We start from the raw sequence: 27,998 nt of genomic DNA on the forward strand, positions 1-27,998 counted from the left end.
TTGTCCAACTTGTTTTTTGAGGCTGAATCTCTCACTGGTCCGGGATTCACTGATTAGACTAAGCTGGGTGGTGGGTGATCCCCAGGGATCCACCTATCTCTGCCTCCCCAGGACTGAGATGACAACCATGCACCACCATGCCCAGCATTTTTTTCTTTAAAATGTGGGTTCTGGGTATTGAACTCAGGTCCCCACACTTGCACAGGCAACACTTTATGCACTGAACTCTGCCCCCACCCCATGGTAATGTTATTAAGAACAGAGGCTCAGTGCTTTAAAATCTGAATTAGACCGTTTGTATTCTAAAACACACACAAATCTGTACCAATTAAATACAACAAAGTTGAAAGGGAATATAAATTACAGCTTCTCTTTTTGTTTTAAACAGAAGATCGTGAAACACTACAGTCAGCTCACTATACACACAAAACAGCAGCTTTTCAATAAAATCTCCCGTATCGCCTTCACCAACGCTAAAGACTTAACAAAAGTACAGCAGGCCGCACACATGCCTCCCTTTCTCTCACAACACACATGTAGCTGTACAACGGAGGTCCACTGCACAGGCATCTGCAGAATAAGTACATAAAATATTTTTGTAAAAATTTCCACACGCAATCCTACAATGTCTCTGCTTGCAGGGGAGTTTGAAAATGAAAAATATGATGACAGAGTGGTCCGTATCCAATCCCCCTTCAATCGAGGTGACGTGCAAACCTATGAATTTGATAGCTCGGTCCGTCTCGTCATCATTTTCCGGAAGCAAGCAACGTGGCAAAACCACACCACGATGGAATTTACCAATCTGAAACAAAGTGATAATGAGAAGCCCCAAACCAAGACTCCTCCTCCAGCGCCCCTCCTCCACTCTTGGTACAGCTTTGGGTTTGCTTGTTGTAATACTGCCCTGCGCATTCCGCCTGCTTAGATGGGCTAACAGGGTATAGGAAATGCTAGGCTAGAGCAGGAGCCCCAGCCATTGTCAACGGTCAATATCAAGTCAGCAGGTATCAGGCTAGGTGGAAGACCAAAGGTCATAGCTGTGGGATTTCTCAGTGTGCTTAGGAAACGGGACAGGGGACAGGGCAGCACATGGCTGGGTAGCCAAGGGTAGTATGGCACCAGACTGGAAGTGAGATTATATACTCACACAAAACAGAGTGGACAGCAAAGACGTTCAGTCTCATAGGAGTTCTTTGGTTATAAAGAACAGCGCCGGCAACCTTCTCTATAAAGAGGGATTTAGAACCTCATTCTTCGATAATAAAATAGTTTTTTTTTTTCATCTGCTCATGTCAAAGCAGTCATCAGGTCGCTTTGTAACAAAGTCCAGTACCTTGTGATTTTTGACAAATCCCTTATCTGCATTTCAATGTGCAGATATGTCTCTGGACAGACATACCGTAGACACACAATTCACATACATAATATATATTATTTATAAAAAGAAATCAGAGCACTGACTCCAGAGTCTGCAGTAAGAACTGATTAAAAATGTACAAGAATAAAGTGTGAGTCTGTGGAGGTCTTTACACAGTGGGGGCATGTAGGGAGTGCAAACGGCAATACTGCCACGCAGGTAAGCCGAGATTTCGGTTCTCTTCCTTTCTGGAAAGAGCAGAGGCTGTGATTCGCCATGGGACAAAGTGCTGCTTCTCCCACTGGGGAGGGGAAGTGCCAGGCTCCCCCAATGCTGGTCTGAGGTCTTGCTGAGTCACAGCGGTCTTGGGCTGGGTCACAGAGGGAGCGGGGAAGCTGCCGAGCTGTGGCCTGCAGAAGCACGGCTGTCTCCTACCATGTGGCCGTGGTTTCCTGGAATACAGAGGGTGATGAGTCTAAGCTCCTTGTCCCCATTTCCCTACCCCCACACAGGACCATCCTCTCTCTCAGAGGCTTTCTGACTGAATTTATTATGGAATCTCAGAATTGGGTGAAGCATCTATAGGAAGTGATCCATGTTCTTAGTAATTTCATCATTTAAACGAAAAAAAAAATTAGAGGAAAAAAGGTTCCCAAATAGACTTTTGGTTTTCTTTTATATCACTTAAGTACTTGAGAGTTGAATTTTTTTTTTCTCCCAAGACAGGGTTTCTCTGTGTAACAGCCCTAGCTGTCCTGGAACTAGCTCTGTAGACCAGGCTGGCATCAAGCTCACAGAGATCCACCTGCCTCTGCCTCCCGAGTACTAGGATTAAATATGTGTGCCTCCACCACGCAAGTACTTGGAGTTGAACCTAGGATCTCACGCATGCTCAGCAAACTCTATGCCATCAAGCTACACTCTCAGCCTTTTAAACAGCTGATGTTGTATATGTGTATTTATGATATATGTGTATACACATGTGTACTTCATGTGCCTATGCATGATGAAGCCAGAGAATACTGAGTGTCTTATTCTATCACTCTGATTTATTCCCCCACCCCACCCCACAGGTCTTGACAGGTGAATCTGAAACCAATTCAGACAGGCCAGCTAGCCAGCAACTCTAGGACCCTCAATATTAGGATTATAGACTTACCTAGCCATGCCTAGTTTTTATATGGGTTCTGGGGACTCAAGCTCCAACACTTACGCTAGCATATCTAGTATGGATTTTTTTGTACCCTCTGAGCCATGTCTCCAGCTCTTCAATAGAGTCATGTTGTCAAAACAACTTAGTAAGATTAGTATACAAACAGGGGTTGTAGCTCATGGGTAGAGCAGCTGCCAAGGATTCAAGAGGTTCTAGACCCAGGTCACACTGCAATCATAACCAACTCCAACATAGCAGAAACCCTAGTGTCAAATATTTTTTGTCCTTTGTGTGGTATTTGCACATGCACTTGTACACGGGTGTGTGTGGAGGCAAGAGTTCAGTGTCCGGTGTTCCTCAGTAGAATTTCACCGTATTTATTGAGACTTGGAACTCATTATATAAGACCCGGCTGGCCTCCAATTCACAGAAGCGATGCCGCCCCTGTCTCCAGAGTGCTAGAATTATAGGTATGCTCCCCCAGGTCTGACCTGGTAAGTGGGCACTGGTTTTCCAAAGTCAATTCCTTATGCGTATGCAGTAGGCATTTTACAAGCTGAGCCATCTCCTCAGACACACAGAATTCTTTCTGAAGAAAAAGAATGGCCAGCTGAGTGTTGTAGAATATACTTTTAGTTCCAGAGCTTGGGAGCAGGAGAAGGTGGATCTCTCTGTGAGCTGGAGGCCAACCAGATCAATGTAGTGAGTTCCAAGACAGCTGGGAGAGAGACCCGAGAGAGAGAGAGAGAGAGAGAGAGAGAGAGAGAGAGAGAGAGAGAGAGAGAGAGAGCTCTTCAGCAAGGACTCAATTTTCTGGATGTTTCACAATGAAACCCTTCTTGTTGTGTTCTGATCCATTGGGGCAATGGAACAGCAAAGACTACATCCCCTCTTTCCTTTTCAACAGCCCAGGCTTCTCACAATGGGACCTCGGACATCCTATCTCTTTGGATGTTACCCCTGGGGTCTGAGCAAACTTCATGTCCCCCACCCCACCCCTTACAAAGTAGAGCCTTGTAGGTGGAGCAATTCCTGAGGGTTTCATCTGGCTTCTCCACAGTCCTCTAGTGAGTATTTAGGATTGAGAAGAAAACCTAATTCAGATCTAACAAACTGAGCAAAAACAAGCCAGGCTGGTGATGCAGCACAGCTGGTAGAGGGATCACCTAGCACGGATGAAGCCCTGGCTTCCATCTCTAGCATAGTATAAATGGTAGGTGGTCACGCATGCCAGTAATCCCAGCATGGGACAGGTGGAGGCAGGACAATTAGAAGTGTGAGGGAATTGAAGACCAGCCTGGGCTAGAGACCCTGTCTCAAAAACAGTACAAAACAAAACAAAGAAACACAACAACGACAACAACAACAAATGAAACAGAGAAGAAGAAAAAAATCAGACGGGCTTTAAGATCAGGGTGAAGGACATGGAGGACTTGGTGCAGTCACACCGGCTTGCAAAGATGAACAATGAGCTTCTCCGTCTATGTTCCCTGCCACTAGCATTCTTACACACGGGAAGACCTTTTCGGACTTTAACAGACTTCCCTTACCCAGGCATAGGGTTTGTAGATTATAGCCCAGCATTCTGGAGGCTGTCTAGTCTCTGAACTCCAGGCCAGTAGGAGCCACAGAATTGCTGAGTGCACTGTCTGGAGCGTTGCTCCAGAGGGCACTGACAGGGACAGGGTCTCAGCAAAACCAGGAGTGGCACCATGGGTGTGGCTGTCCTATCTGCCTTCACCAGGCATCCGTGCCTCTCTCCTGTCTGGCAAACTGTTCTGCTGAGCCTGTAGTTTACACAGGCGTGGGATGCAAAAGGAAACGTGAGTGGGAAGAAACGGCAGTCCTTAGGAACAGAACGCTTAGCAGCTGAAAATCTATCTCTGTAATCTACTTTTCCTTAAGGAAACCCAGTTAGCTCCAGTATTAAAATTAAACAATGCTGAAATCATCCAAAGGCCAAAGTACAACTAACTGCTCTGGAAACAGCGCCTTTCCACCTAAGGGCACCAAGGTATAAAAGACCAATTCCACTCTGAAAACTGGTGGGTTTTCACCCGTAACATCTCTGAAAGTGTTTCTCATAGTTACTGCTAATGTTTTGTGGGATACAACTCAAAAGCCTTGAACACCCCTGAGCTATACTAATCCAGCCCACTGTTCTCTTGTGTGTGTGCATGTGTGTATGTGTACATGTACACCAATGAATGCCACATGGAAGGTGGAGGTCATGTGTCTTCCTTTATCCCTACCCTTGAACTCATTTTGTTTGCTTGCATTGTGACAGGATCTTATTATGTAGCCCTGGCTGTCCTGGAACTTCATATGTAAATCAGGCTGGCCTTGAATTTACAGAGTTCCATTTGTCTCTGCCTCTAGAGTACTGAGATTAATGACGTGTAGCTAACCACCTTAATTTTTGAGACAGGACCTCAGTGAACTAGGAACTTGATGTTTTGACCAGCCAGCAAGACCCCATGATCCATCTCTCTGTTCAACCTCACTGTGAAGAACTGGAGCTACAGAGGAAAACCACTCTGCTTGGCTTTTCCATGGGTGCTGCACACCTGACCTAAGGTCCTCAGGATCCAATACTAATGGAGACTGTGACAGCCAAAGCAATCACAGAACTGATGAACTATGGTAGATACTACTAGATTGTCTTGAGTTAACCAATAAGCACCAGAGGGACCAAACATGAAGAATACCTCTCGAGTCTGACACGGCCCATCCGCCAACCAACCATTTTCCAATTAAAAAACAACAGTAACAACAAAACCCGACAGCTATGGTTCCTGCTTTGGTTCCCAAACCAGAGCTGTAGTCACACAGCAGGCGAGCAGGACAAGTTGGGAGCTTGCTCTGCAGTGGACCCATCTTCCAAATCACAGAGGTCAGATGAAGCTCTCCTGTGAATCTCACTGTGGTGGACAGGTTTGGTGAGCTGGTGGCCAGTAAGCTGAGTTCACTGAGAACCCAAAGGACCACCTCTGGGAATGATTACCTGCTCTTTATCTATCTTGGAATGCAGCTGGTCAGCATCCGGGGGTCCATCTGGGACACTTTTATGGTCTGTTTCATCTGGTAGATCCGTTCTACCAGAGGGCTCTCCAACAGAGCAACCTGTCAAACCATCGAAGTCTCTGCCATCAGACACACCCATGAACTCTGTGAAGGAATGGTCCTCCAGTATGTTTGTAGTGTGCTCTACAGTCACCTCTCCTGGGCAGAATTCTCTGGCTAGGTGGCCATTTTTGCTGGGGCCAGCACCCAGTTCTGAACATGAGGCAGTCCTGCACGGCATTCTGGAATTTATCTCAGGGATGCTCTGGGGTGACACATTCCCCTTGGGTAAGGCACTGTTTTCCTCGCGTGGCACGGTGATTGTCTGATCCTTCCCCAAGCCTCTTTCTACTTCGGTAGGCTCTTTATTTGAAGCTGGTCTGAAGTCAGGCGTAAGTGCTGGTCCAGAGTGCTCACTACACTCAGAATCCTTTGCGGAGATGGCTAGCTGGTCCGAGCTGTCGCTGGAAGGGACTGCCATGTCAGACAGAGTGGCATTGGAGGCACTATGGGAGAAGTAGCCACTGGTGAGGCTGCTGGTGGTTGGGCTCCGAGACACGGCTTTCTCCAGGACACTTGAGTCTGTCAGGCCCGCTTTAGAAGACCACTCCCTGTTCTCCAAGCTGGCGTTGTAAACACTGAAGTCAGCAAACTCCACGGGCACATAAGGCTGTGGGTGCATCAGCTTCCTGTTAATAGCTTCCAGCTCATTTTCCTCCTCTTCGGAGTCCTTCAGAAAGGAAGCCAAAGCCAGTAGTTAGCTCCTTATCGCAACTGTCTGATTGAGACATACTTCACTGCTAGTAAAGGCATCCCCATCCCTTTGTTCCTTCCCTCCCTCCCCTGATGGAGGATTCCCATCCGGGCAGGATGAGAAGCAAGCCTGCCCACAGCTCCCCACTACACTCCCCTCATTCCATGTTTTTCATATCATTGAGACTAGCCTTGACTGCTCAATCCTCCTCCCTCTACCTCAGGGAGCAGGAAACTATGGGTATGTATCCCCCACTGGACCTACACTCTCTTAAGTATAGTCAAATCTTGTCATCTATGGCAGTAAGTATCTTATTCTCAGAGACTTGTGAATATGAACCCACTTCTGCCTAGCAGGAATATGCATTTATTTCTTCTGTGTCTAATCAATGCTTGGAAGGCCATCTGCCTCTGGTTTAAGGAAAGGAACTGGATGGAGGGCAAAAGTTAGCTGTGTCATTTCCCCTTCTCTCAGTCAGTGAGCAGAGGCATAGTCTGCCTGGGGCAGAGGAGTGGGCTCCTTTGTTTGGTCTGACAATTTTCAATCCAGGGAAGTAGAGTGAAGGAGATTCAGGCCCTCTGGGGAAGTGTCTGAACTCATTTATGAGGTCTGTGCAAAGCTCAGAACCCTGCACTCGGTATTTCACTAAATGCCGTGACACAGAAACATGCTAACAGTTCATCAATTACTGATTTCCTGGGTCTTTGAGAAGCAGAGAGAGGCTTGGCTAGAAAGCAAGGAAGGCAGAGAGTGAATGCAAGAGAATTCTCCAGCATTGAGTAGTTTGGGAACTGGCAAAGATAGTCAGAATACAAAAGGGAGTACAACTTAGTCTCTGTCAAACAAATGATACATTTATTTTGTTTTAAAAATTCTGTAAGTATTTTAATTTGTTTGTTTGTCTATTTATTTTATATATATGAGTGTTATGTATGTCTGCAAGTACATCCGTGTACCATTTGAGTGCCTGACGCCTGAGCAGGTCAGAAGAGGACACTGAAGAACTATCTGGCAAGCTCCCCCTGCATGCCTTCTGCTGTCCTGAGGAACACAGATGCTGAGTGAGAAGGGACATGGTCCCTCCTTCAGTAAGGTATACCTGTAAGTTCTTATCCCAAGACTAGTCCTGAGCTCCACTAACTTAAAAATCACAGAAGCAGCTTTATTTTCCCCCTTACCCAAATATCTGTAGAAACCCAGGATGCAAACATCTGCCTTCCTCATTAAGGATGCATAGGGAGTGGGTATATTATTTAGATGAGAAAAAGGGGAGGTCACCAAAATGTGGCAGATGGCTATTCAAATACAGATATAAATTTCATCTGTTGAATTTTTTGTTTCTTTTTATTTTTCATCTGTTGAATTTTATAGTAATATTTTCTTTTGTATCTCATAAACATATGAGATTTAAATACCCCCAAATATAGTTGATCAGGGCTGGGGGCATAGTTCAGTTGGTATTGTCCCAGCCTAGCATGTGTCTGATCTCCAGCAATGCATAAACCAGGTTTGGTGGCACAGGCGTAGACTCAAGCACTCAGAAGTTTGGAGCTGGAAGATCAGAAGTTAAAGGTCATCTTCAGCTACATAGTGACTCTGAGACCAGTCTGGGCTACATAGTGACTCTGAAACCAGCCTGGGCTACATAGTGACTTTGAGACCAGTTTGGGCTACATAGTGACTTTGAGACCAGCCTGGGCTACATAGTGACACTGAGGCCAGCCTGGGTTACATAGTGACTTTGAGACCATCCTGGGCTATATAGGGATTTTGAGATCTTCCTGGGCTACATACTAACTTTGAGGCCAGCCTAGACTACATGAGACTTTATCTTAATTTAAAAAAATAATAAGTTAGTATTTTTTTGTCACTTCAACTTAAAAGTTAATTTTCAAAGTTTTAAACTGTTTAACTGAGAACTGGAGGCACATTTGGTGGTACACGATTAGGGCAAGCAAGGCAGTGGGTTCAATCCTTAGAACTCTTCCAAAGTGGAGGGGGGGGAGTATAAATTAGTTGGAGAAATCAGCAACCTCAGTTCCTTGGCTACCAAAAGGTAAGTATCAAATACCAATGATAAAGATTTTGGAATTAATGAAACAAAATCTTTGGCAAGGAAACACTCACTTTACCTTTGTATCTTTTGTTTTGTTTTGAGCCAGGTTTCCCTGTGCAGCCCTGGGTGGCCTACAAGTTGCTACATAAACCAAGCTGGCCTTGACTCACAGAGATCAGCCTGCCTCTACATCCCTAGGGATGAGAGTAAAGGTGTATGCCCTCAGGTTCAGTTAGGATACAATTACTCTTGTATCCTAATCTTTGGATGCTTTTAAATTAACTCTTTTCTCTTTTCTTTTCTTCTCTTTTCTTTTCTTTCTTTTCTTTTCTTTTCTTTTCTTTTCTTTTCTTTTCAAGTAGGGCCAGTGTGATAGCCCAGTGGGTAAAGGTGCTTACCACCAAGCTGGTGGACCTGAGTTCAATCCCCAGGGCTCACAGGGTGAAGAGAGATAACCAATTCCTACATGTTGTCCTCTGACCTCCACACATGTGCTATGGCATGGGCACATCCACACATATGCATGCATGTACAACTAAATAAATGTAATACAATTGTATTTTAAAAGCTGGGTGGGAGGAGTGTTGTAGTTTGAATGAGAATGTCTCCCATAGGCTCCTATGATGATTGACTACTTGGTCCTCAGTTGGTGAAACTGCTTGGGAAGGGCTGTGGGTGTGGTTCTGAGGAGGAGGTGGGTCACCAGGGGCCATCTTAGGGTCTGAGATGTAAGCTCTGAGCTCTTTCCTGCCTTACGTCTTCATGCTGCCATCTTTCTAAAACTGCCAGCCCAGTTACATGCTTTCTTTCCTAAGCCGCCTCGGTCATGGCAACAGGAAAGTAACTAAAAGTAACTAATGCAGGCTGGAAGGAGTGTAACTCTCATGGTAAAGGACTCACCAGCATATGCAAGGCACTGTGTTTAACCACTAGCATTAGGAAAAGAAAGGAAAGGATCCTCACCCCCTGACCAAATGTACATGGGATGGGATGTTCTTTCCCTGTGTGGTTGATCGAAGAACAGAGCCCGAACAGACCAACCGTCTTGTTCATCAGCCCTTTCTTGTATTTTTAGATTCTGGATTCATCATATTTAGACTGAAAATTGAATTTCAAGCTTTACTCTTCTTTATTTGTTTAATTTAAGCTAGCAAAAATAATGCAATTCTCTAAGCCCAAGAGTAGCCAGTACAATTAGCCAGTAATTGTGATTTACTGTGCAAGGAGAAGCAACTCTCAGCCAAGGATTAGCGACTTGAGGACTTTCATCTTTCTGAAACACCATTTGCTGGATGGCATAAGCAGCCATTATTTTAATGAGTAGAAATGTATCAAACTCATTAAGATAAGAATCATTCCTACAGGATGAGAGCGACCCAGGGAAACCTGAGACTCCATGGACTCTAGGGCAAGAAGTTCAACTAGGAAACAGGCTAAAGACAAAAGAGTTACATATGCCGGAAAACAAACCCAAACCTCAGCAGGGATTAAATGGCTTACAACATTTAAGAAAGTTTGCTGAAGAAATGCCTTCAAAAAGGAAAAAGGAAAGGGTTTTCTGGTTTACAATGCATGTTGGGGGACTTAGATGGGATATACCAAAGTGTCATTTACCACTGAATCACGAGGGACACTGAACTGTACCTGCCTACAAATGACTTAAAAGCAAAAGAGGGGGGGCTGGAGAGATGGCTCAGTGGTTAAGAACATTGCCTGCTCTTCCAAAGGTCCTGAGTTCAATTCCTGGAAACCACATGGTGGCTCACAACCATCTATAATGAGGTCTGGTGCCCTCTTCTGGCCTGCAGGCATATACACAGACAGAATATTGTATACATAATAAGTAAATAAATAAATATAAAAAAAGCAAAAGAGGTTACAACCCAACCTAAATGTGGAGCATGGAGTCCAAACTCTCAGACTTCTCTATAGTTATTGCACTTGAGATTTGATTGATATATTTCCCATTTAACTTATAAAGGTGATATTTCTTTATAGATAAAACAATCAGGTTATGGAGGTTTGTCAGAAATGGCCCGAGTTCAGGGCTGCCTGCCAGGGCTCCCAGCATGTCTATGAAGGTCCCAGGGCCTGGAGGCAGAGCACTGAACTTCACTCAGTTATGAAGATTGTAGGTCTGTGTGTTCTATTCTCAGTAACTGTGTGACTTGGGGCAAATTGCTGTATCATTCCCGACCTCTGTTTCTTCAGTGAGATGAGAGGAAACCATATGTTGCCTGTGCAAAACCAGAGAGGTGTATTGTGGATACAGGGGGAAGGGACTGACTTTCTTACTGTTATTCTCTATGTGTCATGACTTAAAAAAAAAAAAAAGACAAGTTCGGGATGGAGAGATGGTTCAGTGGTTAAGATCACTGGCTGCTCTTCCAGAGGTCCTGAGTTCAATTTCCAGCAACCACATAGTGGCTCACAACCACCCATAATGAGATCTGGTGCCCTCTTCTGACCTGCAGACATACATGCAGGCAGAACACTGCATACATAATAATAATAGTAATAGCAATAATAATAATAAATAATGATAAGTTCAAAGCTGGTCATACTGGTGCGCATGTCTTATCATAGCTACTTGGGAGGCTGAGGCAAGAGGATCACAAGTTAGAGGTCTTCCTGGGCTACACAGTGAGACCAAAGCCAGCCTGGAAAACTTGGCAAGACTTTATTTCAAAACAATAAAAAATAAAGGGCAGGGATATGACTCAGTAACAGACAGCTTGCCTGACACAAGCCCTGGGTCTGATACCCTGTACCACAATAAGGGATAAAAATAATGTGTTGTTTTTTTTAATCTTATTTATACAGGTTGAGGCATACACCTGCGTATCTTTCTAAGTGATCAGACATCCAAGTTACAAGAGTCAGACATAGCCAGCAATGGTGGCATAAACCTACAATCCTATGCTCAAAAGGCCAAAGTAGGAGGATTGTGAGTTCAAGGTCATTATGGGCTCCACAGTGAGACCCTGTCTCAAAAACAAACAAAACAACAGAGGAAGGAAATAGCTCGAGTCCATTTCTAAGACAGGAAACAAAATGAAAGTTTCCCAAAGAAAATAAAAAACCCCAGCTCAAACAAGCAAGGCACTCAGACTTTACCAAAACACCTGGGAAAATTGGCAAACGGAACAAAGTAGTGGACCAGCCCAGAGACAGTGCATGCACAGCAGCTTCTCCACGGACAGCAGATCCCAGCAACAGGAAGGGTACTAGGTACTGCTCAACCCTGTGCAGCATCCACACGTGATGCATTTGGTGTCTTGGGTCAAGAGAATCTGGGGCTACCCTTCACTCTGCCTGCGGGGATGGGCTTTCTTTTAAGTTCCTTAAAGGAAAGCCAGGGAAGTAACCATGGCAAGCTGTGTGAACCGCACATCTGCATGAACCGCACATCTATGGGAACTGTACATCTGTGGGAACCACACATCTGCAAGAGCCGCACATCTGTGGGAACTGCACCTCTGTGTGCCGGGCAGTACCAGAAGGAGCACATGGCAGTCTCTGGTGGGTGCTAGATCAAAATAAACGGTTTTAATTTTGTATCTCTACAACCCAGGGGTGAGAGTCCTGTCAGCCCACAGACAGACCCAGTCAGACACACAGCCAGACAGCCTGAAGGTAAAGGCAAAGCCATCGGCCCTTTGAGTGCACCCAGCAGTTCTCAGTAAGACAGTGGACAGTGAGGTAAGTAGGGACGGCTCTTCGAGACCCATGGAGGTGAAGGAGCAGTCTCTGGCATGGACCCTCTGTGCCATCAGAAGCTGGGACAGATGAACAGAACTCAGAAGCGGGCATGTAAGGAAGGGTATGCCTTTTCCTCCTCCCATGTTGTTAGCAGAGGAGGCGTTGCTTTATGACCCAGGCAGCAGCTGAGCATGCAGACGGGGCCCGCTGCAGGACCCGCTCGCTGAAGATGCAGTTCGTGTTTGCACAGTGTGACCGCGGCTAATGGATCTTACACTGATGCACCCACGAAAGGGTCTGACCCTGCTTAGCTGGGAGTGAGACTCCTTGCACGGCTCAACATAGCAGCTCACAGGCAGTAGTGGACGTCAAACAGCCTCCTGTTGCCCCAGGCTGGTGCCCCATCCAGTCCCCACCCCAGGCTAGGAAGCCACAGCAGAGTAAGAGCAGAGTTTCCAGGTTTACAAACCTTCAGGTTTAAAAAAAATATTGGTTTTAAACTGAGGTATAACTTGTAATCAAAAGTACCAGGGATAATGGTACTTGAAAAATGACATTTCAAATGTTTTGTTTTTATTCATTTACTCGGAGACAGGAGCTGGCTCTAGAGTCCAGGCTGGCCTTGAACCTTCCATCTCAGGTGTGAGCTGTCCCTTCCAGTCCTCTGAAAACCACTCTAAAAGTCAGGCTGAGAGCAACCAAGTTGGACTGTATTTTGCCAGGTAGGTAACAAAAGCTACGGAACCTGGAGCGATGGGGATGCGGCTGATGATGAAGGCAACAGAGCAGCTACAAGCTACACAGTTATCTTGGTAGCAGCAACACAAGAAGCTTTCAGACACACCCACAGCTAAGTGCAGGATTACTTACGCCAAGTAAATGCAATTCCTCTAGGTAGATTAACTTCAGAATCTGGGCAGTACGCACAGACACATCAGAGAGATTTTTGGTATTAGTTCAACTGATTGTCTTACGCTTCCCTTTATAATGACCAGAGCCCTCAAAGGTGCCTTTCCCCCGTTAGCTAAGGAAACTTAAACTGATGTAAAAACAAGCTAAATAAACATTTAGAGAAAAATCACAGGTCAAGGTTACATTCATGCAAAACGTCATTATCAAGAGTCACATTTCACTGGTAAAGGCAAGCCTCCACACGTCTTAATTTCTTTGACAGCATTTGGAAGGCAGATTGCAAAAGGGTTTCCAACCCACCACCAGGCAATATGACAGAAACATTCCAGAACTTACAATCTTCTCCTCAGGTTTGCTATTGTGTTCTACTGGCATGCTGCTGCCATTGCTTCCTGGGGGTACAATGCAGCCAGGGTTATGTGCCTGAGATGGAGACATGCTCTGCAAAGGTTAAGACACACAGATGCATCACACACAAGAGACGATCACAGCCAAAATATCTACTAAGTTACGTGCATGTTAGAAAGAGCAACGACACCACTTTTATTACGTGTGAGTTAACGCGGCAGCCAATGTTACGGATCAGAGTTAAACTACTGGTGAAAGAGGACCAGAACGCACATATTCTGCGGCAAGACACAGCGTTAGTTTTATCAATAAGTAAATACATAGAGGCCCGTCGAGTTTTCAAATATCTACCGGGCATCACTTTCTCTCTTGAAAGATAGAAAAGACTAAAACACCGTTGATGCAGTGAAATAAAACTGTGGCAGCGATCATCAAAACCTCCTGCCACCACCCGGCATGCTTGAGAGAAAGGCTTCCGAGAACGGGCTCCACAGAGTGACGTAACCCATGCGCGTCTGCATGCAGCGTCCAACACGTGACTGCAAACCACTGCTCCCTGAAGGCAACACCATTCTGTTCTGTTCGGCACAGGGCAGAGAAGTCAAGCATTTACCTCTTGGCTTAGGAGAGGTCTCGCTTCAAGGGCTATCCTTTTCTTATGCTCCTCTTTTACAGGCATTAGGGGTTTGAAAAACTTTGGTGGCTGAGGAGAGAACGCTTTAAAAGGGCTGACTGTTAAGGCATGTGGATTCTCGGATGGATAACCTGAGGAATACAGAAAGGACACGAGTTTATGGATAGCCGAGCACAGGAAGCCAGGCCATACCCTAGTGTTGGTCCCCAGCTCAAGGATGTGTTGAGAAGTGATTGGATCATAATGGTGTCAGTCTCATCAACGGAGATACACACTGATGAGAACAGCTGAATGGACCGAGCTTGAGGAAGTAGGGTCACGGGTGGGAGGTGGGGTACGCCTCAGAAGGGTATGGTTTCTGACTCCCGGCTTTTCTTCTCTCCCTTGTTTCTTAGGGTGGGAAGTAGTCACCATCACAGCCTCCTCCTGCTCTGATGCTCTGCTCTTTAAAGCGTGAAGCAAGGTGGTCCTGGAGCAAACCCTTTGAAACCATGAGCCCAAAGAAATCTTCCTTCCTTAAGTTAGTTTTTCTCAGGTAGCTTGTCACAGCAACGAAAAATTAATACCCCCATCAGATATATATGCATATATATCTAATATAACAGCAAAAATAATATGCCAGTACTTAGTCCAGCATTCCAATGGATGGAGGCAGGTACAGGGATAAATTAGGCTAGTGAGACAGAGCAGTAGTCAAAAGTGCTTGCCATCAAACCGCTCACCTGAGTTCAATCCCTGGGACCCACATGGTGGAAAGAGAGAGAGCTCCCCCAAGCTTTCCTGTGATGTGTGCTGTGACACACTCCCACTCCCAACTCGTGCAATACAGGGAAATGTAGTAACAATAAAATAGAATAAATTTAAGTTTATGAAGTTACAAAAATTATTAAAGGGCTGGTCAGTGAGAAAATGAGAAATAAAAAATTCAAACCTTTTCTTTTAAAAACCATCACTATTATTAATTATTATCATTATTAGTTATTTTATGTATATGAGCATTTTGTTTGCATGTACGTTTGTGAACCACATGCATGCCTGGTGCCCAGGAAGGTCAGAAAAAGGGCTTCAAATCCCCTAGGATTAGCGTTTCAAATGGCTTTAAGCAGCCATGTGGGTGTTGGGAGTCAAACCCGGGTCTTCTGCAATAGAGCCAGTGCTCTTTACCATTGAGCCATCTCTCCAGCTCCTCAACTCTTTTCAAGATCTGGCTTAAGTTCCACTTATTAGATCAGTTCTGGTTCAAGCTGACTCTCCTCTGAATCCCCAAGGTCTCTGGTGTGTATTCTGACATTTTTACTGAATGTTGTATTTGCTATATATAGTTTTTCCTTCAAGACAGGGTTTTCTCTGTGTAGCCCTGGAGACCAAGCTGACCTTGCCTCTGCCTCCTGGGTGCTGGAATTAAAGGCATGCGCCATCACCGCTTGGCTTCTATGGTTATATTTTAAGGGCAAACAGAAGCTCACTAGGCATACTCAGGAATGAAAATATATTTTCTTGTATATGTTCCTTTTGGCTCAGGCTACCTGGCTCTGTGGGACTATACTGATTTTTTTTATATATCTTGTCTGGCTTTTGTCTTTTTCCATTTTCTTTCCAATTCCTGCTACACTGATTCTTGATCTTTGATAGTTAAAATATAAGCTAGAAACTAATAGCTGATTTACATTTCCATAGACTGCTGGTCTCCTCAAGGCAGTAGGAGACTGTGCATTTACATGATAACATTGCCACTGACCAAATTAATATCTGCTATCATTTATGAACCTGTGTTAGGTATTTGAGTTGGGTTTCCATAACATTTGAGGGCTCCATAAAAGAATGAGAGGTAAATACTCTTTTGGTTAAGAAAACTGAATGAGAATTATGTGTGTCTCAAAACAAGGTCAGAACATGATGGGTCGAAAAATGATTTGGAGAATTTTAAATTAACAAAAAGGTATTCTTTTAGGCTGGAGAGTGCCTGCCAACCATGCATGAGGTTCTTGGTTCGATCCCCAGCACTACGTACGTGCATGCACAACTATTATTTTGCTATATAGAACACAGAGCAAAAAGAAACCCAGTAAGGGAATATGGGATATTCTGGCAAAGAAGATGGGCTTTGAATGTCTGCTTGAGGGGATCGTCACCGGAGGCAGTGCCACCACTACCTTCTTTGCTCCTGCGAGGCGAGTCCCTGGGTAAAGTCCCATAGCATGCGACATCCTGGTAACTGGAGCTGTAGTCAGACAGGTCTAACTGGTTCTCGGGCCAGCCCTGCAAAGTAAAGATAAAGGGTCACCTGCGATGAAGTCACTCTGGAAAAACGGAAAGGCAGCCAGTATTTCGGTTTCTGTTTCTTTTCTTTCTTTCCTCCCCTCCCCCGCTTACCCTCCTCATTTTTTGTTTTTTGAGACAGGGTCTGACTATGTAGACCTTCCTGGTCTCAGTCTCACAGAGATCCATATGCCTTTGCTTCCCAAGTGCCGGGATGAAAGGCATGCACCACTATATCTAACTCTTGCAATTTTTTGTTTGGTGTTTTAAGACTGAGTTTCTCTGTGTGTAGCCCTGGCTATTCTGGAACTTGCTTTGTAGACCAGAGAGGCCTCAAATTCACAGAGGTCTGCTTGCCTCCGCTTCCCAAGTGCTGGAATTAAAGGCTTGTACCAAAAAAATTAGTCTGGCTGTAATTTTTTTAAAAATAGTTTCAGTATGTGTTTTCAATTTTATTGCAAAATATTTTAGACATATATGCTAATGATGGTTACAACATGATTAAAACAAATACCATTAAGTAAATGTCAGTATTATTTTATATTTTAAGATTTAATAAAGTCATTACAAATACAATGAAAAAAATTTAGGACATAGGCTCTCACTATGTAGCCCTGGCTGACCTCAGACTCACAGAGATCTGCCTGTATCTGCCCCTGGGGTGCTGGGATTAAAGGAATAACCACCACGCCCTCCGTGAAACCACCTTTGAAATCCTATGTAGCCCCATCCACATCCCTCCCTTCCCAGAGGCAATCACTTGTATTTATCTGAGCCCTTCTACTCATAATTCTGCCAGGACAGCAGCCCAAGCTGAGGCTGTCTGAGGTAACTATAAGGTATGGCTATTTAACCTAAGCCTGAGATTATAAACTACGAACAGACACAGCTGCTGGCGGGCTAACGGGGAAACTCACACATCATATGAGCTCATTTCACCTCAGGACTTGCTGTCTTTAAGGACTTAAGTTTATGTTTCTCAAATATGTAAACAAAACCTATAAACACAGGCGCTGGAGAGATGGTTCAGTGCTTAAAAGCACTTCCTGCTCATCAGAGGACCTGGGTTCTGCTCTCTGCACCCACAAGTGACTCACAACCATTTGTCTCCCCAAGTCTAGGGAGCTCTAGTGCCCTCTTCTGGTTTCTGTGGGCATTGCATGCAAATAGTGCACTGACATAAGCATAGGCAAAAACATACATGAAAAAAATCTTTAACACATGCACACACACACACACACACACACGTCCACACATAGTATGTTCTCAAGAACTTAGGAGGTGTTGACAAGCTAGCTCACCATAATATACATACCTTATCATCTTCATCAAAGCCAGAGAGATCTGGCCGACTAGAGGAGACCTGTAAGAGATGGACATTTTTACCAATATGATTCATATATTTAATAGTCATCTTTTTTTGAGACAGGGTTTTATAATGGCTCTTGCCAGCCTGATACTTGCAGAGTTTTCTTGTCTCTGCTTCCTGAGTGCTGGGGTTAAAGGCACGTATTCTTGATTTTCTTTTTATTTATAAATATATCTCCCACCACGCATAATGACTATTATTTTCACACATATTTCTATAATTACATGGGCACATATGCTCATAAATAATAAATAGTATTACTTGGCATATTTTACACTGTGCTAAGTGCTATATTACTAGGCATGGTGTTTTATAGTGATTTTTGGCCCCATTCTTCTACAGATGTCTACTTAGGCTGCTTCTAATAAATTCTAATACTTAAAATGGAAATTTATTATTTGTGTCCATGGCATGCACACACAAGCCAGAGGACTTATTTCAGGAATGAGTTCTCTCCATCCACCCACTGGGTCTTGGGACTGATCTTGGGTCACCAGGCTTGGTGGCAGGTGCCCTCATCTGATGTCCTGCTTCTTAGTTTTTCATTTACAAAGTATGAAGTAGATGAGGTGGTACGTACCTATAATCCTAGTGCTTAGGAGGGTTGAGGCAGGAGGATTATAAATCTGAGGCTAGCCTGGTTACTCAGTGAGACTGATTGGAACCCCAAGCAAAGCACGCTGGAACAGACCTTCCACCGTCTCTGTCCCCTACAGCTGCATCCTTAGGCCCTGGCTTCCGTACTCCTCACTTTCTCTTTGTTCTGTTGCTGTTTTATGAGACAGCGTCTCACTAAGGTACTCCAGGCTAGCCTCAAGATGCCAGCCTCTTGCCTTAACCATGTACTGCCACCATGGCTGGCTCAGTATCAGTTAGCTCTGCATACAGCGTGTCTGTGAGCATCTCCTCAACAGACTTCTAGAGCACAGACTCTGGGCTGCACCAATGAGGCACGCGAGCTGCCAACTCCACTTTTCCAAAGGACAATCTTATAAAATCATTTTGTTTGTTTGTTTGTTTTTGAAGTTCATTTGCTAAACTCTATGCCAGCTACTTTTTCTGGTGATATTGTTCTTATTAAGTTTCCCACATTTTGGACTTTGCTAACGGAATCTCTACATTCTCATTTATTATTATTATTATTGGAATTCTCTTTAAATATTATCTAAAGCTAGAGCCTTGATCAAATACAGAACCAATACCTTAATAAATAGCTTTACAAGTTTTTTTTTTCTTTTTTTACTTTAAGCTTTGAATAAATGTCATACCGTTGATCAGGACGCCTCCCCTTTTCTTCCCCCCTTTAAGATTCTAAACAGCACTGGCTGGTTATGAACTCATAACCCTCCTGACAACCCGTTGAGTGCTGTGGTACAGGTATGTGGAACAGATGTGTGGTACAGGTGTGTGGTACAGATGTGTGGTACAGGTGTGTGGTACAGATGTGTGGTACAGGTGTGTGCCATTATATCCAGCTTGATTTTTAAACTCTTCTTAATATAAATTTCTTTTTTTCTTTCCTTGTTTTTTGTTTTTTGTTTGTGTTTGTTTGTGATAGGTTTCTCTGTGTAACAATTTTCTGGCTGTCCTAAAACTCACTTTATAGACCACGTTGGCCTCAAAGTCACAAAGATCCGTCCACTTCTGCCTCTGAGTGCTGGGATTAAAGAGGTACACCACCACTGCCTAACAAAAGTCATATAAATTTCTTAAAATTTTTACTACATTTACTTATCGTGTGTGTATCAGAAGACAATTAGCAAAAGTTGGTATTCTCTTTCCACCATGTAGGTCCCAGGAATTGAACTCAGGTGGTTATTAGGTGGCAAGTGTTTTTTCCTGCTGAGCATCTTACAAGTCCTCTATACCTTCCATCCTTCCTTCCTTTTTTTTTTTTTTTTTTTGGTAATGATTTACTTTTCTGTGTGGTACATGTGTGTCCGTGTGAGTTTCCAGATTCCCTGGAACTGGAGTTACAGACAGTTGTGAGCTACAATGTGAGTGCTGGGATTGGGCCTGGGTCCTCTGGAAGAGCAGCCGGTGCTCTTAACAATTGAGCCATCTCTTTGATACCTACCTTCCTTCCTACCTACCTCATTTCCTTCCTTTCCTTCCATTCTTTCCTTTCCTTTCCTTTCCTTTCTTTTTTGAGACAAGTTTTCTCTGTGTAACAGCTCTGGCTGTCCTGGAACTCACTTTGTAGACCAGGTTGGTCTCAAATTCACAGAGATCTGCCCATCTCTGCCACCCGAGTGCTGGAATTGTAGGCATGAGCTACCAATGCCTGCCTCGCCCATACATTTCTTTTTTTTTATATTTATTTTATTATGTAAACAATATTCTGTCTGTGTGTATGCCTGCAGGCCAGAAGAGGGCACCAGACCCCTTTACAGATGGTTGTGAGCCACCATGTGGTTGCTGGGAATTGAACTCAGGACCTTTGGAAGAGAAGGCAATGCTCTTAACCTCTGAGCCATCTCTCCAGCCCCCGCCCATACATTTCTTAATAAGAGTTCTTGTTCTTTCATTTTTCTGTCCTGTCTAGAATTCTTACTGGCAAGTGGTGAAGTAGGCATTTTAGGGCTAAAGATTTCCATTTAAGTACCACTTTACATTCCGCAAGTATTGGTTTGTGAATATTTTTACTATCAGTTAGTTCTGTATGTTTTAATTTGTATTATGACCTCTTCCTTGATAAATCAGTTAATTAAGAGAGTGTCTTTTTAAAAATATCAATTATCTAAACACACCCTTGGTCCTAATGCTTAGGTGGTAAAGGCAGGTGACTGCTGTGAGTTTGAGACCACCCAGGGCTGCATAATGGGACGCTATTTCAACATAAAACAAAAGACCCAAAAGACAAAACTGTGTGTACACATGTGTGCATGTGCATCCACACACATGCATTTCCTCTTTTCTTCTTTTGTAGTAATGAGAATTGAATCTGGGGCATTGGATCTGCTAGGCAAGAACTCTACCACTGACCTACATCCCCAGCCTAAGAGAGTGCTTTCAATTTGTAACTTGTGAGTCTCTCATTCTCTATTAGGTGTGTCTGTTTAAGTGTGGTGTGAATGTGTGTGTACATGTATACACACATGTAGCAGGCAGAGTTTAACTTCAGGTATCTTTCTGTTGCTTTCTACCTTACATTTTTGAGATGGGGTCTTGAATTCATAACTTGCCATTTTTGGCTAGCCTGGCTGGTCTGCACACACCAGGGATCCAGGGTTCCGAGAGCACATCCCCATGCCTGGCTTTTATACAAATACTAGAGATTCAAACTCAAGTCCTCATGCTTGTGTGGCAAGCACCCTCTGTACAAAGGCAGCTCCCATCTATTTCTAACGCTTGCACTGTGTTCGCAGAAACCTGCACAGCTCTGTGGCCTATTCTAAGACAGTTGCTGAGTTTTAAATCATTTCTGACAAGTCTTGAGATCAGGAAGGAGGAATCAGGTTTTCCAGGGAAATACTACAGCGCCTTCCTCTGTTGTTCCTGCTTTGAAGCGGTCTTTACACTAACCTGCCCTTGCTTCCCGGCTGCTAGAAGCCATTTGTCAAGGGAATTTTCTACACGAATTGGTTGAGAGAGATGATCACTACAGGCAAATATCTATGGGATCCCAGCTGTCTGGTGTGCACCCTGGTACGGAAAGTCAGGCTTAGCACTTTGGGGTGCCCACTCCAGGACTGTGTGCCCTGTTTTCACCATTTAAGCTCCAACTTCGTGTTGTCCCAGATCCTCCGTCCCCAAATCCGGGAGTGAGTCACATGAGCATGAGTTCCCTGTAGTCACGTACTCACATTGTGAACGTTTGGCGTACTGAGGCTTCTCCGAATGTGCCGGGCTTTGGTGGAGAGCGCTTCCTTCACCGTGACGGCCTGTAGACACAGCATCACAAAGGTAACAGCGGGGATTGTCTCGTCAGATTATAAACGGAGCATGTGTTTATTTTTAGAAGATTCAGAAAACACAAGCGTAAAAACCACAGTTGTACATAAAAACAAATCAATACTTAGAAGGCTGGTACCCCAACTACATGTGTTTAAAGAAACAACAACAACAACAAAACCCAACCTTTCAAAAACATTAAAAACTCAAAACATGGGGCTGGTGAGATGACTCAGTGGTTAAGAGCACTGACTGCTTTTCCAGAGGCCCTGGGTTCAATTCCCTGCACCCACATGGCAGCTCGCAGCTGTCTGTAACTCCAGTTCCAGAGAATCTGACGTCATCATACCAATGCACATGAAATAAAGTTAAATAAAGTTTAAAAAAAAAAACCTCAAAACACAAACCACGAAAGCTGCTGAGCAGCAGACGCTATGAATTGATGCAGAAAAACGACACAAAGAACCCCGAGAGGGGATGCTGCGGGGTTCTGCTTGCTTGTGCCACATTTTCAGTGTGTTTTACAGAAAAGGGAGACTGTTTTGACAAACACAAATCCATCTCTCTAGTCACCCAACATCCTGTCTTCAAAGCCAGCTTCTGCTCCAAGGGAACACGCACACGTTACATATCAGTTCACGGCGGCACTGCTGAACGCAGTGTCTTATTAGTGTTACTTATTATATATTTTTTGATATGGAGGCTCTCATGTAGCCTAGGATGGTCAGTCTTGAACTCACTATGTAGCCAAAGACAGCCAAACTTCGGAGCCTCCTGCCTCCACCTCGCGAATGCTGACATTACGAGTGTGCACACCACTACCACGCGCCCAGTTTACCCAGTGCTGGAGTTTGAATGCAGGGGCTCAAGCTAAGCGCTCCACCAGCTCTGAGTTCACTATTTTATACCAATGTTCCACCGGCAAATCAGAAGCCTGAGTACTGGGAATAAAATGACAAAATGTGGTTCAGCATAAGGTCTCTGGAGTCAGTCTACTTGGGCTCACATGGCTTTTTACCACTGCCTTGCTGTGTAGCTTCTCCTGGCCCAGATATTCTTTTTGGAGAGTGATTTACACTAGTGTTTTTGCCCACTGGTGATCTCGACAATTAACCCACACACTACACCTCCATCATGTAAACACGATGCTTGAGGACTGAGTGTGGTGGCAGCCACCTGTAATTCCAGCACTTGAAAGGCAGAGGCAGGAGGACAGCCACAAGTTGCAGATCAGGCTAGTGTTACACGGTATTTATTTACAATGTGTGACAATGTGTCACTGTGATTGGTTTAATAAAGAACTGAATGGCCAAAGCCTAGGCAGGAAAGAACAGCCGGGACTTCTGGGCAGAGAGAGAAATCAAAATGAATCTAGACCCAGGAGAGGTCAGCAAGACACTGAAGAAATTGGACATACAGTACAGAGGACAGGTAGCGAAGCCACGTGACAGAGCGAAGATGAACAGAAACAGGTCTGTTTCAGTTATAAGAGCTAGTTGGGAAAAAGCCTAAACTAAGGTCAAGCTTTCATAATTGATAATGTCTCTGTGTTGTTACTTGTGAGCTGGCAGTCCAAGGGAAAGTCCAAACTACAGGCTAGTGTACATAGTGAGTTCCAAGCCAGGCAGGCTTACAAGACCCTATATCAAACGAACAAGTATACACACACACACCCTACATACATCACCCACACCACACACACATGTGCATACCACATACATTACCCATACCAGACACTCACATGATCACATCTCTCTCTCTCACACACACACCATATAAATACACAACACACAACACACATATACATGCACACATACCACACATACACACAGATACACATATATACATACACACATCACACATGTAACACACACACACACACACACACTCAAACGCTTGTCAGAGTCTTTTCACTAGGGAAATGGCTACCCAAGCAGTCCTCCACTGACACATTTTGAGAGGTGTGTGCATCATCTCTGCCCACTGCTGGGGAAGGCTGGCAATGGTACCCTCAGGACTAGGCAGTCAGGTACTCACCTGCCGGAGCCGCTCCAGACTCAGAATGTTCTCGACTTGCAGCACCCCACGTGTGTACTTCTCAATATATGTCTCCCCATCTAAGGTGCCTTCATTCTCACTCCGTGCTGCCAGGAGAGCCAGTGTTTCCCGGTCCTCAATCTCCTCGGTTGCCTAAAGGCATAGAAAGGAGGCGACTGTTTTTCTGTGAATGACGTTTCCGTAAGTGTTGTGATGTGCTTTCAAAGCACAGTGAACCAACACCCCCCCTCCGCTCTTACACTCCAACATCTGCAGAAGCACAGTAAACCAACACTCCCCCTCCGCTCTTACACGCCGACATCTGCAGAAGCAGCACGTGTTACCTTTGGTATGTTGGACACTATTTCATAGGTCACTCCACAAGAGTAAAATATATTTATCAGCGATATCCTTCTCTTGAGACTCTGGGTGAAACTCTGGTAGGGAAGGAAAGGAAAGCAGGATCAAACTGTGCGACGAATCTAAGACAAACCAATTTCACATTCTCCAAATTGGAAAATTATTATAAACGATTCTAGCAGTATAGATATATTCAACAAAGCAGAAAGGAAACAAAACAAAGAAGGTGAGTATGGTGTCTCACATCTAAAATCCCCATACTTGGAAGTCTGAGGCAGGAGGATTCCTTATCAGTTTCAAAGCCAGCCTGGGTAACACAGTGAATATAACAGGCTTGAGGCCAGTCTGAGCTACTGAATGAGACCTTGTCTCAAGCAACTAACCAAAATAAATAAAACAAGGAAAGAAAGAGAAAAGAGAAGAAAACAACAAAATCCAATGAGAAACTAAGCCTAAAAATCTTGTCTGATTGGCCAAATGGCTCTGTGAGTAAAGGCATTTGTCTCCACGCCCGAGGGCCCGAGTCTGATCCCCAGGACACACATTAGGGAAGGTGTATACTGACTCCTGCAAGTCGTCCTCCAACCTCCACGCATGCTTTGTAGCACACAAGTGCACATGCACATACACTAAGTAAATATACACATGTAATAAAACCTTCTTTCTGAAACTTCTCGTCTCAGGCTGGGATCTTTAATCCCAGTACTAAGGAGGCAGAGACAGGAGATCTTTGTGAGCTCAAGGCTCTACATCTCTGCGAGCCTGATCCACACAGGTAGTTCCAACCGAAGCTATGAGCCTGCTCCACACAGGCAGTTCCAACCCAAGCTTCACGGCAAGACCATTAAGAGCTAAATGCAGCTGTAATTGGGGTCAGACTGGCAGAGGTGGGACATTCCTGGGGTTCTCATTTTCATTGCTTCTGTGCTAACTTCCCTTCATCTCTCCAGGGCTTAGCCAGCTTTCCTAGAACAATCTGAAGAACCCTGGGGGTCAGTTTTGTTGACAGAACCTCTGACATGGGTTTTGCAAAGCAGCAGAAGTCTGCTCTGTGCCTGTGTTGTCACTAACGTGCCAGGGCCTGCTGTGGAATAATCCTCTTGCACACTGCAAAGATTTGTCACTCAAATTGGTTTAATAAGATGCCAATTGGCCAGAAGCCAGGCAGGGAGTATAAGTGGGGCCATCAAACTAAGGATGATGGGAAGGAGTCACCAGCTAGATGCAGAGGAAGGAGATGAACGTGCTGCTAATAAAGGAACCGCCATGTGATAGAGCATAAATAAGGAATAAGGGTTAACTTAAAATATAAGAGCTAGTTAGTAATAAGCCTGAACTATGGCTGAGAGTTTATAATTAATATAAGCCTCTATGTGGTAATTTGGGAAATGGCTGCCGGGTATTTGGGAACAGGTGGTGAGGACAGGAAACATCTGCCTACATGGGTCTCTGGTCTCTGCTGCTGCTGAGACAGTGGCAGCTGCTGCCTGCAAACATTACAGGCTCTTCTTTTAAAGAAAAAGTTTATTACTTTTTTTTTTTTGGTTTTTCGAGACAGGGTTTCCCTGTAGTTTCTAGAGCCTGTCCTGGAACTAGCTCTTGTAGACCAGGCTGGCCTCGAACTCAGAGATCCGCCTGCCTCTGCCTCCCGAGTGCTGGGATTAAAGGCATGCGCCACCACCGCCCGGCTCAGTTTATTACATTTGTGTATGTGTGTATCTCTCTGTGTGTGGACACATGCACGTGTATAGGGGTGCCCAAGAAGAACAGAAGAGAGTGTCAGATCCCCTGGAGCTGGAGTTACAGTCGGATGTCAGACACCTGACAAACTCAAATTCTCCAGATGGGCAAAAAGTGCTCCTAACTGCTGAGCCATGTCTCCAGCCCCAAAGATTATGGATATTCTAACCAGTGAATATGGCAAAGTTAATGAGCCTGGCATTGACATTTCCTTCTGAGGTCTTCACCGGGCCACCATGGCTATGGGCTCCATAGATCAAGTTCCAGGACAGGTTGCAAAGGTGTTATAAAACAGGGTGTGACACAGAGATCATTTTGCCCTTGTACACGTGATGGCCAGTCAGCTCTGTTGTTACCTGTTTGTTATAAATATTGGCTGCGATCCGCTTCCGTAACACTAGCTCCATAGCTGCCGGGTGGCTGAGTTGAACTGTGGTCTTCACAATCAGGTAGATCCTTTCATTCTGTGGCGTGACCCGATTCAGGTGAACAGAATCGTGGACCGAGGAGTCCCAGGAAGCTGTGGCTGAAACCTGGGAGGAGCAGAATATTGGGGGACAGGCGTAAGCCATGACAGGTGGAGCAGTTTACGAGACATCCCAGAGAAAGAAAATCAATTCTACTTGCTGTGAACAAGTAGACTTCTTCCTTCAACTACTCTGAATGGTGACCCAGATGACATTTTGTTCAAAGCCCTCAGTGTCTCTACCAGGGTTGATCAGGCTGATAGGGTTTGTGTGCGTGTGTGAAGACCCCGAGAGAGCCCTGGGGTAAATTACCTCATCACCACTGTGCTTTATGATGGGCAGGTAGAAGAACTGACTGCCATGCTCCTTGGGCAGGATGGAGTTCACACCCGATGCGTGGGGGCCCACCAGCTGCTCATTGGCACTAAGGTCATCCGCTGAGCAAGTTCAAGGAGCAAGATGAAAACAGAGCAAAGAAAGTCAGCTTTTATGCAAACACCAGCATTTAAAAATATGCCTTTAAAATTAATTTTTCCATTTTATACTTTTTTTTTTTTTAAAGACAGGGTTTCTCTGTGTAGCTTGGAACCTGTCCTGGAACTTGATGTATAGGCTGGCCTTGAACTCACAGAGATCCACCTGCCTCTGCCTCCTAAGTGCTGGGATTAAAGGCATGCCCCATCACCTGACTTATTTTATACTTTTATTAATTAAAAAAAAAAACAGCTGAAAAAGTCATGGGTTTCATGAGAGCATTTTCTCCTGCTGCCATGTTACATGAAGTCTGTTACCTTCTCTTCCTTTCTCCACCTTAAGGGTTGAGGGCAGAGGGTACCAGTCAGAAATGGGGTTCCTCAGCCCTTGCCAAGCCTAACACAGAATCTCCAGGGGCCACGCCTTCTGCAGGTGATGTCAATCATTCATATCTCAGAGCACATGCTTTGTGTTCTTGTTTGCAGTGTGCAATGCCCTGGGTGCTTTGTATGCGATCAGGGCCACACTGTCACCTCGTGTGCCATATCAGTAATTACGGGAGTGATTTATACACCCAAAAGAACACAAATCTGAGGAGATGATGATCTTAGTTGGCACTGATAATCCCGAGATGGGTTAAGTACCTACTTACCATTCAGATCTAGGAAGAGAACCGGTATGTGTGTTTCCATTCCAGGAGGCGGGACCCTAAATTCAACAACAAAAATTAACTGTAAGAACAGGTGTGTTTTGTATTTTTAATTACAAAAACACTGTAGACCCATGGAGACAGAAGGACCCACTGTAGGGTTGTGGCGCCTACGCATGCCACCCCATCGCATCTCTTTGTCACGTTTATCTTATTGTGTATGTGTATCTCTGTGTGCGGGGGCACATGTGCCATGGCAGAGGATGACTTGCAGGAGTCCAGGGATTAAATCCAGGTTGTCAGGCTTGACAACAAGCAGCACTAAGCCGTATCTCCAAACTCCACCATTTTTCATTTCTTAAAGTAAATTGCTATAAAAACACACCATTTATTGCCTCCCATGTTGACACACGTCATGGAAATCACTGTGACATAAAAATAAACTACCAGTCACAGGCATAAGATGTGAGTAACTAAAACAAAGTTTATTTGAAGCCTTTCAAAAAACAGTTCTGGGGGCCCAAGAGATGGCTCAATGTTTCAGAGAACTTTCTCCTCTCTCAGAGGACTCGGGTTCAGTCCTCAGCACCCCACTGGGACTCAAAGCCCTCTATAACTCTAGTTCCAGGGGACCTGACACCCTCTCCTGGCCTCTTCAGGCACCAGGCACACATATGGTGTGTATAGAATACATACAGGTAAAACATTCATACACCTAAGAATAAGAAATGAATGAAATATTTTTGAAGAAAAGAAACAATTCCAGG

General features: G+C 44.6%; 1 protein-coding gene across 3 annotated transcripts in view; it reads right to left on the reverse strand.

Moving 5' to 3' along the window:
* Positions 1–273: 273 nt before the first annotated feature.
* The window catches only part of Kif13a (kinesin family member 13A), a 181,403-nt gene continuing 153,678 nt past the window's right edge, over positions 274–27,998 (reverse strand). For 2 of the 3 annotated variants that reach the window (XM_038333120.1, XM_038333123.1), the window contains 12 exons: positions 27,235–27,290; positions 26,421–26,545; positions 25,998–26,174; positions 23,886–23,978; positions 23,542–23,694; positions 21,417–21,494; positions 17,557–17,604; positions 16,136–16,241; positions 13,962–14,113; positions 13,337–13,441; positions 5,518–6,306; positions 274–1,812 (listed from right to left, as the gene is read on the reverse strand). In XM_038333120.1, the coding sequence (XP_038189048.1) occupies positions 1,792–1,812; positions 5,518–6,306; positions 13,337–13,441; positions 13,962–14,113; positions 16,136–16,241; positions 17,557–17,604; positions 21,417–21,494; positions 23,542–23,694; positions 23,886–23,978; positions 25,998–26,174; positions 26,421–26,545; positions 27,235–27,290 (1,903 nt within the window). In that variant the 3' untranslated portion in view covers positions 274–1,791. The remainder of the gene's footprint in view (positions 1,813–5,517; positions 6,307–13,336; positions 13,442–13,961; positions 14,114–16,135; positions 16,242–17,556; positions 17,605–21,416; positions 21,495–23,541; positions 23,695–23,885; positions 23,979–25,997; positions 26,175–26,420; positions 26,546–27,234; positions 27,291–27,998) is intronic. The other variant, XM_038333122.2, reaches the window with a different exon arrangement.

Source organism: Arvicola amphibius, chromosome 6 (assembly GCF_903992535.2).
Source record: "Arvicola amphibius chromosome 6, mArvAmp1.2, whole genome shotgun sequence".
NCBI lineage: Eukaryota > Metazoa > Chordata > Mammalia > Rodentia > Cricetidae > Arvicola > Arvicola amphibius.